Genomic DNA, 10,556 nt, shown 5'->3' with positions numbered 1-10,556 from the left:
CACGCTGCTTCAGTTTGCATATAGAATTTACAGTAGCTAGTATTTGTTGGTAGTGAGATTAACGGGAACGTTGCCCGGTGGAGCTATAAAGTAATCTTCCTCTGTTAAAGCGGCGTTCTTCAACACCTTTTTGGTGTAACCACCATCGAAAACTTGATCGTCTCTAAGTTTAAGTTTTTGATTTTCGAGCACGGTATACATTGGCTGGATGTCGGCGTTGAGTTCTACCAACCACAGTTGCTTAGCAAAAGTAATTGCGGATTCTAGTCTGGCGATACCTTCCGCGCTGCCGAAGTTTACCAAAGATAACCTTTCCAGTTGTTCGATGGACTTATTGTCTACAACCAAAGTGAAGTTGTCGGTATCGTGTGATGATTTAGTTGTAAACTGCCGCAGGTGGAATCTATTCCATCCATTGTAAGTAACACGTCCAAATCTGATCATTAGTGCTTTGAAAATCTAGCAATGACGTGCGTTAGAACTACTGAAATAGAGATATACTGAACCGCTTACTCTCGCTGTTGGGGTAGTATATTCGCTCGCAGAGAGAGATCGCTCAACAGAGGATCCTTGTCTTTTTCTGTACAGTCCCAACCAGAAAGTTGTCCTCGTAATCAAAACGCATACTTGTACACGTGAAATGCGTGAGGATAGTGTTGGGTAAGTCCGTGGTTTTAGGTGTACAGGAACGATGGCTAATAGTTTACAATAGTGCGAATGACTGAATACATTGTACACCGCTTGAAATATTGTGACATTCACATGCCATATGCATTAATGCCGCTGATAGCCAGGTCATGCGTTTTGTTTACAAGGATAACATTCTGGTTGGGACTGTACAGAAAAGGACAAATATTCCCTGTTGAGCTGTCTCTCTCTGCGACCCCCTGTGACGTCGGAACAGTACCTAGTGGAAATCTCCAGATGTTAGACACCGGAAACATTCACACGCAGCTACAGCTAGACTCACATCAGTAGTTTGGGTCACCAATTACCGATTAAGTATTGAAATACACCGGACAACGGGCATTCTGTCGCTCTAGTCGAACGAACAGAAGAGGGAGAAATTGTTGGATAAAAGATTTAATTTGGCTTACCTTTTTGAGAGTATTCTGGATGCGATGGCTTGTAGATTGGTGAGAGGTTTTAGCGGAATAACTGACTTTAATATTTGGATATTTTGACTAACTTGGTTTATTTTATAAGTTTGATATTTAAAAGTCACAAACGCAGAGTTACACAGTGTAAGATCTTAAACTTAGTATGACAAAATGGAGTTGAAGCTCGCTGAACTTTTGGGCAGAGTAACGTTGTATGAAAGTTTTAATGCAAAAGGCTAAAGGATTTTACCGCGAGACTGCACCGGAACAAGATCACGAATCTGGAGGTAGAAACCGAGAGGACGATCGAGTGATCGGTCGCCGTTTTTATAGGGGGCGATCGTTGCGCAGAACGATCCCCCTCTTTAGTTTTTTGGTCACCTTTGCGCACCTCCCTCCTTTTCCTAGGAACTAATTAGGGCACGACATCCTCGTGCATGCACCCCTGTTATCTTAGTCCATTAGCTATTACTATATTGTAGGTTTTTACGTATGGTATAATATATTATGGAGTCTTGTATGGTATAACGCTGCTCGGTGCGGTGGTGTAGGTGCGTGGGCTTTGTTCCGTAGTTCTCCGAACTGGGTGAGCTTTTCGTTGAGGCGCCAGCCCCCTTTCTGGACCCCCTCAGCCACTTAACTTCTTCCTGTCTACCTCTTAATGTTTTTGCTATCTTGCTCGTTACAAAGCCCATATTTCATTTTGGTTACCTGTCGTTTGTTAGTTTTATGGCTGTTTCTATATAGAGTTACATATGTATTATAGTCGACTACTGTCGTTATTAACCTGGAGTACAATGGCGATTGTTTATAAAACATAGTTTGTTATTTGCTTAAGGGGGGGGGTAAGGTATTAAATTTTTTTTTTTTTCAATTTTTTTTTATTTTTCTAATTGATTGCACAATATGTCAAGAATATTGTGTTAAAATTTCAAGTCGATTGAAGCAAAATTGAGGAAGTTATGAGTAAGCGTCCGTTGCTCCGGGATGAGGTTTTATACCTGACCGACAGTTACGCGACGCGCTCACCCGGCCCAATTAAAACCAAACGGGTCTGTTCAGGTAGAGTCAAGAATATTCGAGGCATGGTATATACATCAGTTAAACACTGTACGCCGTGCTGAGCAGTAACAAGTGACGCTAAAATTTTGACTCTGTTTTCCTTCAATTCGTACATCGAAAGTGTTACTTTGTTATCGTTCGTGTTCGTACATCGAAAAATGCCCCGAAAAATTAGCCAAAGTCTGTCAGTGGCACCGCTACAATCGTTGAAATTGCAGCTCATGTAGCTGCATGTACTTTCAATGAAGGTTCTTTTGCCTTGCTGGCCTTTATGCAAGAGATGCACATCCCGACAGGGCCAAGTTCTCTCGAATGGGCACGACAAGCTGACGAGTTGCGAATTAGTAGAGCAGAGGAGCAAGCAGCGCGTGACAGTAAAGAAGAAAGAGTTTTGCGTAGACAAATGCAAAAAGATGCTCTAGACCATCTTGATGGAAGCCTTTTGCTCTACGGACCTGGCATCGACGACTCTGTGGGAGTATAAAAAAATTATCGAATTTTATGTTGAATTTTTCAGTACGCAAAACTCTAAAGCGTTTTTCTGAGACTTGTCATTTTTGGAGTCCGTGCCCACCATAACTAAAAATCTACTGGACCAATCGTTTTGAAATTTTGCACAGTGTTTTTTCACATTTTTCACCAGGTATTGTCGGGAGCTTTTTTTTTTTTTCAATAATTATCAATTTTACAACAACAAATTAGACGTTTTTTTTAGCGAAAATCTGGTTTTTGGCTTCCAAGGGCTACGAAAAATCGAAAAATCAAAAAAAAAAAAAATCCTCCCGTGAATACCTCGACAAACATCTCCTTTAACAAATGCATTTTGATTTTTTCGTTTCACATGATTTGGTTGCGAGTTATGATGGGCACCGCAAAACAACTTTTTCTCGAGGCGCCTCCGGAGATTCATCGTCAGTCGCTCAATTTTTGATATTTTGCAATGAAAATTTAGGGAAATATTGTTCAAATGTTACATTATCATGTATGGATTGCCTGAATAAACTAACACCATCTGTATTGTCAAAAAAAAATCTTAAAAACATGCTTTTTTTTCACCGAATTAACCTTACCCCCCCCTTAACATTATTAGAATCGCGCTGCTGCGAATATCCTTAGCTGTTTGTGTTATAACTATCTTAACAGATTTAGAGTATTTAGTAATTTGATAATTCATGGCTTTAGAGCAGGTTTACATGTGTGCTTTTGTATATAACTCCCTTCTGTAATTGTTAATTCTTATATAAATCGGCTTGGAAGCTTCTAGAACGTTTTCGTTTCGTCGGTAAGTTCCCTAATGTATTTTCTAGGTGAAGCTCTGTATGGCTCCACATTGGAGATCTGCATTGCCTTCAAAACGTTGCGCGTGTTGCCTACAATACGGCGTTGCGGAAAAAGGTATAGTTCATGCTGGGTAATTAGCATTCACGGTTTGATGGTTTTGCAGCCTCTGGTTTTATGGGTTGCAGCAGTGCTATCTTTACATTATATTGGTTATGCATTTATCTATGGTTTTACAGTCTTCTATACTCCGGGCTATATAGTAAAGCGTATGTTGCTTATAGTATAGCTCTCACCTCCGAATGCACAAATGGCATTGTTGAGTGCTATATAATAATTGGATATAATTATGTTAGTTAATTACAGTGTTAATATGATAGTGATATATAATAACGCATAATAGTATTATAATTCTCTGTAGTACGAAGATCTCGTAACATGGTTTTTAAGCCTTGGCTAGTGAATTTCATAGTTATTTCCATCTAGGGATATTCCAAATAGTTAGACAGTTGTTTTAATTTCTTATGGTTACAAGATTCTCGTACTTCGAGTTTGGTTAGTTGATAAAAGTAACATGCAGTAATAATAGTCGATAAAACATACGGACGTTCCGGTCGGATGTTACACCCCTGTCACGAGAGTAAGGTACTTAGCTTAAAGCTGAGACTCCATGTATGCGTTGAGCTCCGGCAAATGCTGCGGTGACCAATCAAGAGCCCGGCGCAAGTCCGGCAGCGGCAACCTCCGGCATGCCGCACCGCACTGCGTTGAGATCAAAATATTTTAATTTTTCCGCAGTACCGCACGTCTTTCGGCTAAAGTCGAGAACCTTCGGTGCCATTCGGAATCTGGCAAAGCTCAAATCATGGCTCAAATAATAGTCAACGCGACGTAGGTTATGTCGTACAAAACAGATTATGAAAAAAAACCATCAATAACATCAACAAAAGATTCCACTATGGAATATAATTGTGATGACGTGAATGAACTTGTAATTCATTACGTGAGAAACCGCCCGGAATTATGGGACAGAGTATTCCTTTCTTTTAGGTTATGTAGCTATCGTTTGTATACATTTTTACGACGCATCTTCGATTTCCGTACGTGGCGTGGCGCTAAAGTCTGCCGCGTGCATGGAGTCGCCTTCCGCATGCGTTTGCCGGAGCTCAACGCATACATGGAGTGTTGGCTTAAGCGTTCCAGTATGTCTCTAATTCAGTGGTTAGAACCCGACCAAAATTCAATTGAAACGAGTGTCATATCCATAGACATATAAGAATAGACCGCGCGAGCTCGGAGGTAGCCCGTTGGTGAATGCGATAGCGGGATAAAAAGAGAAACCTGCTTATGGGGCCCATTCTTTTATCCTCGTCTAATCGCGCGCATGCGCGCTCAGCATTCTCTCGCAGTGTAGTATACTGGCATCACGGTCTTAGGCCCGTATTCATAGTCAGTTCTTAAATTTAAGCACGGTCTTAAGTCCTCGTTTACCATGATTTGAGATAGGACTTCAGGGTCTGAAGACCGTGCTTAAATTTAAGAACTGACTATGAATACGGGCCTTACATACAGGTCTGGCGACGAAGCCAATTTTCTACAGAGCGGCGTGGTTCTCTTGCTGTCCGTGGTTTTTAGTGTTTGAAATAGCCATGTCGCGGCGCTGTTATTTAGGGATGTACGTGGGGTAGGGGATAGTAGGGATGCAAAAGTGCCAATAATAATATTATTATTACGTTGGCGCTGCATTGTGCACGCGTTGATTATCCTCGATCAAAACGCCGAACTGGCGGCCACAAAGTGAGATAAATAACCGGCCGTGAAATGAACCACCCCCACTACCTTCCTTGCCAGACCTGTATGTAAGACCGTAACTGGCATACACGACTCGCGTGTCCCGCGCATGCGCGACCAGTGCTCGAGTGCACACAGCACCAATGTCCGCAATATATGACACCACCACGAAACATGAGTCATCTCTAGCGCACGTGCATTGTGATCACCATATTAGGAAATAGCAGCTAAAATCGGCCCCGGTCCTAACGCCTACGAAAAGGGGGGTGGAAGCACGGTAGCCAAGGGGGTTTGCTGCCCCAACACCAAAACCCACATGGATAGGAAGCTGATGGCGCAACGACTCTACGCCCACACCGTCGCACCAAGATGGCGTTATGCCATACATAAAAAGCTCGCAATATAATAATAGCTAAACAGCTATGATCACGGACGAACATGCGACGAAGATATCCTACCCAAAGATCCTACCCTAGTTTTAATTCCTAGAAAAAGGGGGAAGGTGCGCAGAAGTTGACAAAGAGTCGAAGAGGGGGATCGTTTTGCGCAGCGATCGATACCCACAAAAACGGCAGCCGATCATCGGATCGTCCTCTTGGTTTCTACCACTAGATTAGTAATCTTGTCCTCGGTACAATGTCGCGGTAAAATCCTTTTACCTTTTGCATTCAAACATTTTCTACGCAGTTACTCTGTCTAAACTCCAGCGAGCTTCCCGCTCCATTTTGTCACATTAATTTAAGATCTAACAACTACATTCCGTTAAATCCTCTCTGCTATCTACGCTGCAATTCATCATATCCAGATCATTCTCCAAAGGTAAGCCAATTTAAACCTTTCATTTAACAATTACTCTTTCCTCGGTTCGTATGATTAGAGCGATAGATGACCGTTGTCCGGTGTATTTCAATACGTTATCGGTAATTGGTGACCCAAACTACTGATATGAGTCTAACTGCAGCTATGTGATCGCTTCCAGTGTCTAGCATCTGGAAATTTCCACCAGGTACCGTACCGAGGTCACAAGGGCTTCAGTTCGGTACACGGACCGCCCAGTCTATCTCTATAAGTCTATGGTTCAATCGCATTAACCAGATAAAATCAGAAAAGACGGAATATTGTTATACAGTATTAAAGTATGGTTTTCTTACCCATTACACTGACTGAGGATACATAAAGACTTATAACGCTGGGTTATTTTTCGTTACAGTTTACACCTATGTGAAGTTGGCCTGCGAACTTCGAATTAAAAAAAAAATTTTATGCCGAAAAATTCTGCCAATTAGCTCTTAATTGATCTCTATTTTTCATTATATGCTCCCACGCGGTTTTCAAGAAAATTGATAAAAACGAAAATGCATATCCGGCAGCAGCCGGGTGTTCCGCGAATTTTCGAAAATCGTGGAATTCCGGGAAATTCGTGTACAGTTTAATTGCCCCTTAATTGCTCTCAATTGCTCCCTCATAATTTTCGAGAACATCCGAAAAAAAAACGTTGCAGGTATCGTGAGACGGTAACATTTCCAGTAAAATGGCGCCATGTTTAATTGAATGTGGGTGACAAGACGTTCGTTATTCTATCGCAACAGGATAATCTCTGACTTGCTTCTTGTTATTCTATTATTTTGATAAATTGCTTCTGCATTGTTTGCGAATGAATCAGCAACAAACGAAAAGAGGGTTTGCTAAATGCGTTGTATATTGTTAAGATAAATTACTCTAAATTCATAAAAACTAGACCTACGGATTTATATGATAAGAAAGAAGATGTGAATACGCCTGAAGTTTTAGTACAGTAGGCTTATAGAGCCAAAAAAAAGTAACTCATTCAGTCAGTCAAGTAAATAAAGTATCAACAGAATCTGTCTGAATCTTTTGTTTTAACACAAATTCATTGTCTGTTGCATGAAAATATTGAACCTCAAACATGACTTAATATTTATATGTATGTCTGCCGAATAAGAAAAGGCACCTTTTTGTTCTTATTTCTAAATAAAGCACCCAAATACTTGAATAAGGGTTACTTATTTATTTTCTCTCAATATCCAAAACAAAAGCGCAACATGTATTCTTCAGTTAACGCTAATTGCGAAGTATGGTCGAATTCATTTTGATATATGTCTTGGAGGAATTGAGATATGAATAATCCGATAATTGCTCCTGAATCGCTGGTGATTGCTCGGCAAATCTCGTAATTTGCTCCCTCATGGCTTCCGTTAAAACTGGAAAAACAACGCTGCATCTGATTTGTAGGTTATGTCGATGGGCGGCGAATTCGAAATTGTATCCGAACCAAAAAGGTGTCGATGCAGTCCGAGTGACAATCGCTGTTAATTGCTCCTCGATTGTTCATGAAGATATTGAGAATTTAAACATTTGCTCCTGCCTAATTATCGAAAAAACGGGATAAAACCGCAGCGTATGCTCCGCAGGTTATGCAGACAGGCGGCTGATTCGAAATTTTATCCGGAATAAGAACATGTCGATGCGGTCCGAGCTGCAATTGCTTCTGATTTCTCCTCGATTTCTGATCAATAATCTCACAGTTTCCTTATTTGCTCCGTCACAATTTCCAAGAAAACGGTGAAAAACGACACATTCTCATTGCGTAACGAGGGGTCGGGTAGCAGCATTTCGAACGCATGTACCCGACAAAAAAATTATAATTTTTCACGGCGGCGAATTACTCCTTATTGCTCCGTGATTACTTAAGAATTGTCGATTAGTTTCGGTATTTGCTCCTTCGCAGTTATCGAGGAAACTGGGAAAAGCAAAGCCCACTCGTTCCGCACCGAATATTCGGGGGTCGGCTGATTCGAACTCGTATCTGTGTCGAAAAATGATAATTAGGCCGAACTTGACTATACTCGTGATTGTTTTTTGGTGGTTTATAAGCATATGTACGATTTAGCAATTTGCTCCTGCCTAATTAACGAGTAAACTGGAAAAGACTAGAGCATCTGATTTGTAGGTTATGTCGATGGGTGATGAAGTCAGCGTTGCCAGATTAGTCGCCAGGCCAGTCGCGCATAGGTGGCGCTCAAGTCACCCAAAATCACAATTACGAGATAGCGCTCGAGGTCGCCCAAAATCGCACAAACCGAAGTGCCAAGAATTTGAAAAGAATAAGACACAAAAAATAAGATTTTGCTCTTATGAAAAACAATTTTTCTTCAAATTATTATATTACATGCGTAGTGTCCTCCCAACCGTTCGAAATATAGTTGATACAAATTTATAAATTAGCAACATTGTAAATTTGGAGTACAAATTGCAGGAAGCGCACACACTACTTTGATAATCAATATATACATACGATTCAGGTACGTTTTTAAAATTATTATATTATATGCCTAGTGTTCTCCCAACCGTTCGACCCGTGGTTGATACAAATTTGTAAATTTGCAAAAAAATATCTAAACCACCCAATTACGCCAATTGCATAACCTCCAAATCTGGTCATAAGGTACGGCTCCGGGTCGCCCAAATATCGCTTGAAAAAAAAATCTAAATCGCCTAAATTGCGACAATCGCAATACCTCCAAATTTGGTCGCATAGTGGCGCTCCACGTAGCCCAAATCGCGATTTATCGCTCAATCTGGCAACGCTGGATGAATTCGAAATTTTATCAGAGTCAAAAAGATGCCGATGCGGTTCGAGTGATAATCGCTTCTCATTACTTCTTGATTGTTTATGAGGATTCTGACAATTTAGAGATTTGATCCTGCCTAATTATCAAAAAAACTGGAAAAAACCGCAGCGTATGCTCCGTAGGTCATGCAGACGGGCGGGTGATTCGATATTGCATCCGAAACAAAAAGATGCCGATGCAGTCCGAGTGACAATTGTTACTGAATATCCTCAGTCAACGGTCTCAAGGTGAAAAGTTTTGTGCTTTTATTGAATAGAAGCTACAAGAAAACACAGAGGTAGGGGAAAAATATAAATATACCAAATTAACTTTCTCAACAATTTCAAACCTGGACAGGACATCACTGTTAAAAACGATTTTTAATTTTCAATATATTTACTATACAAAAGAAATGCAAATTTACGAATTCTGGTTGTGAATTCACAAATTTGTTGTTGCAACTTGAATAACTATATATTTGTCTTCCAATTGAAATTTCTGATTTTACTAAAATTTTTAGAAAAACACAAAAATGTATTTTGAATTTGATAATTTTTGCAGTAAATTTAGTGTATTTATGATTTGATTAAACAGTAAATGTATTGTAAATTCATTATTCCGTATCTGCATAAAATTTCCAACACAGTGTAGGAAATTTGATACAGAAATTTTCAACAACAGGACTCAGACAACAGACAGGTAGGTACAGTTATTGTCAAACGTTTGAAAGAAATCTTCCCTACTTAGAAAGGAACGCCATTAGCCGTGAGATCCCAGAAATTCATGAAATTTCACAAAACGTACAATTTATATGTGGTTCAAGTTTGAAACGTTAATGCCACAAAATATGTGCAAGAAAACTGTGTTATCCTGATATTAAAATTGAAACTTTTGGTAGTACAGATAATTATTAGGGTGGTCCTTATTTGGGGTGTTGACGAATTCCGACAAGTGCGCCCCCTAGACACGTTTGAAATAAATTAAAAAAAATGTGTGCGAAAACGGAGCGCTGTAGTCCAATTAGAAGACGTGCCTATAAGCTCGTTTTGTTTTTCATTTGAATAACATGGGATTTTCAGACTACTTCAGTCATTATGTTTTTGAGTTGTCCCCATGAACGCAAAAAATTCTTTTTTCACATAAATCTGTTGTTCATGGATCTCGGAATATCGTAAAATCTTTCCCGATCCAGAAAAACAGACGGCGATAAAAACATTTTAATTTTAATTATTACTTTTTAAAAAAGTATAAAGTATAAACGATGTGTTTTTAAATACACTAATTGAAATACATATTTTTTCCCACATGTACAATTATTTTTTTTTACAAACTTATGACGTAGGTAATATTGAGTAAAAAAAAGGGGTTATCGGACTTTTCGAATAGTCGCGCGCCTGCGTGCGCACTCGATGCGACGCCATCATTAACTATGTTCCCATGCGTGGCCGAGAGAGGCGTTATGCGAGAACGCGGCCGGAAGGCGAGTCAGTCGTCTAACATCAGCTATCGAGTATAACACGTTTTCGTGCATTATTAAAATAATAAAACCTTATCTTTCGTTTGTACATGCTTGATGGTGTCTATCGTTATTTATATCCGAAAACAACCTGCTCCCTTAAACCTCGAGACATTCGACACTGCAATAAACGAGTCGTTTATCTCAATAGATAAGACTGCCTTTTAATTGGTGAAA

At 39.9% G+C, this 10,556-nt stretch overlaps 1 protein-coding gene across 1 annotated transcript; it reads right to left on the bottom strand.

The window, feature by feature from the left end:
• Positions 1-36: 36 nt before the first annotated feature.
• LOC107216808 (glutamyl-tRNA(Gln) amidotransferase subunit C, mitochondrial) lies at positions 37-819 on the bottom strand. The gene has a single exon (XM_015654099.2). The coding sequence runs from the start codon at positions 442-444 to the stop codon at positions 37-39; it is 408 nt and encodes a 135-aa protein (XP_015509585.1). The 5' UTR covers positions 445-819.
• Between the last annotated feature and the right edge of the window lie 9,737 nt (positions 820-10,556).

Source organism: Neodiprion lecontei, chromosome 3 (assembly GCF_021901455.1).
Source record: "Neodiprion lecontei isolate iyNeoLeco1 chromosome 3, iyNeoLeco1.1, whole genome shotgun sequence".
NCBI classification, from domain to species: Eukaryota; Metazoa; Arthropoda; class Insecta; order Hymenoptera; family Diprionidae; genus Neodiprion; species Neodiprion lecontei.
Note: the sequence above shows the minus strand (reverse complement) of the source record. Positions and strands in the feature narration are given on the sequence as shown.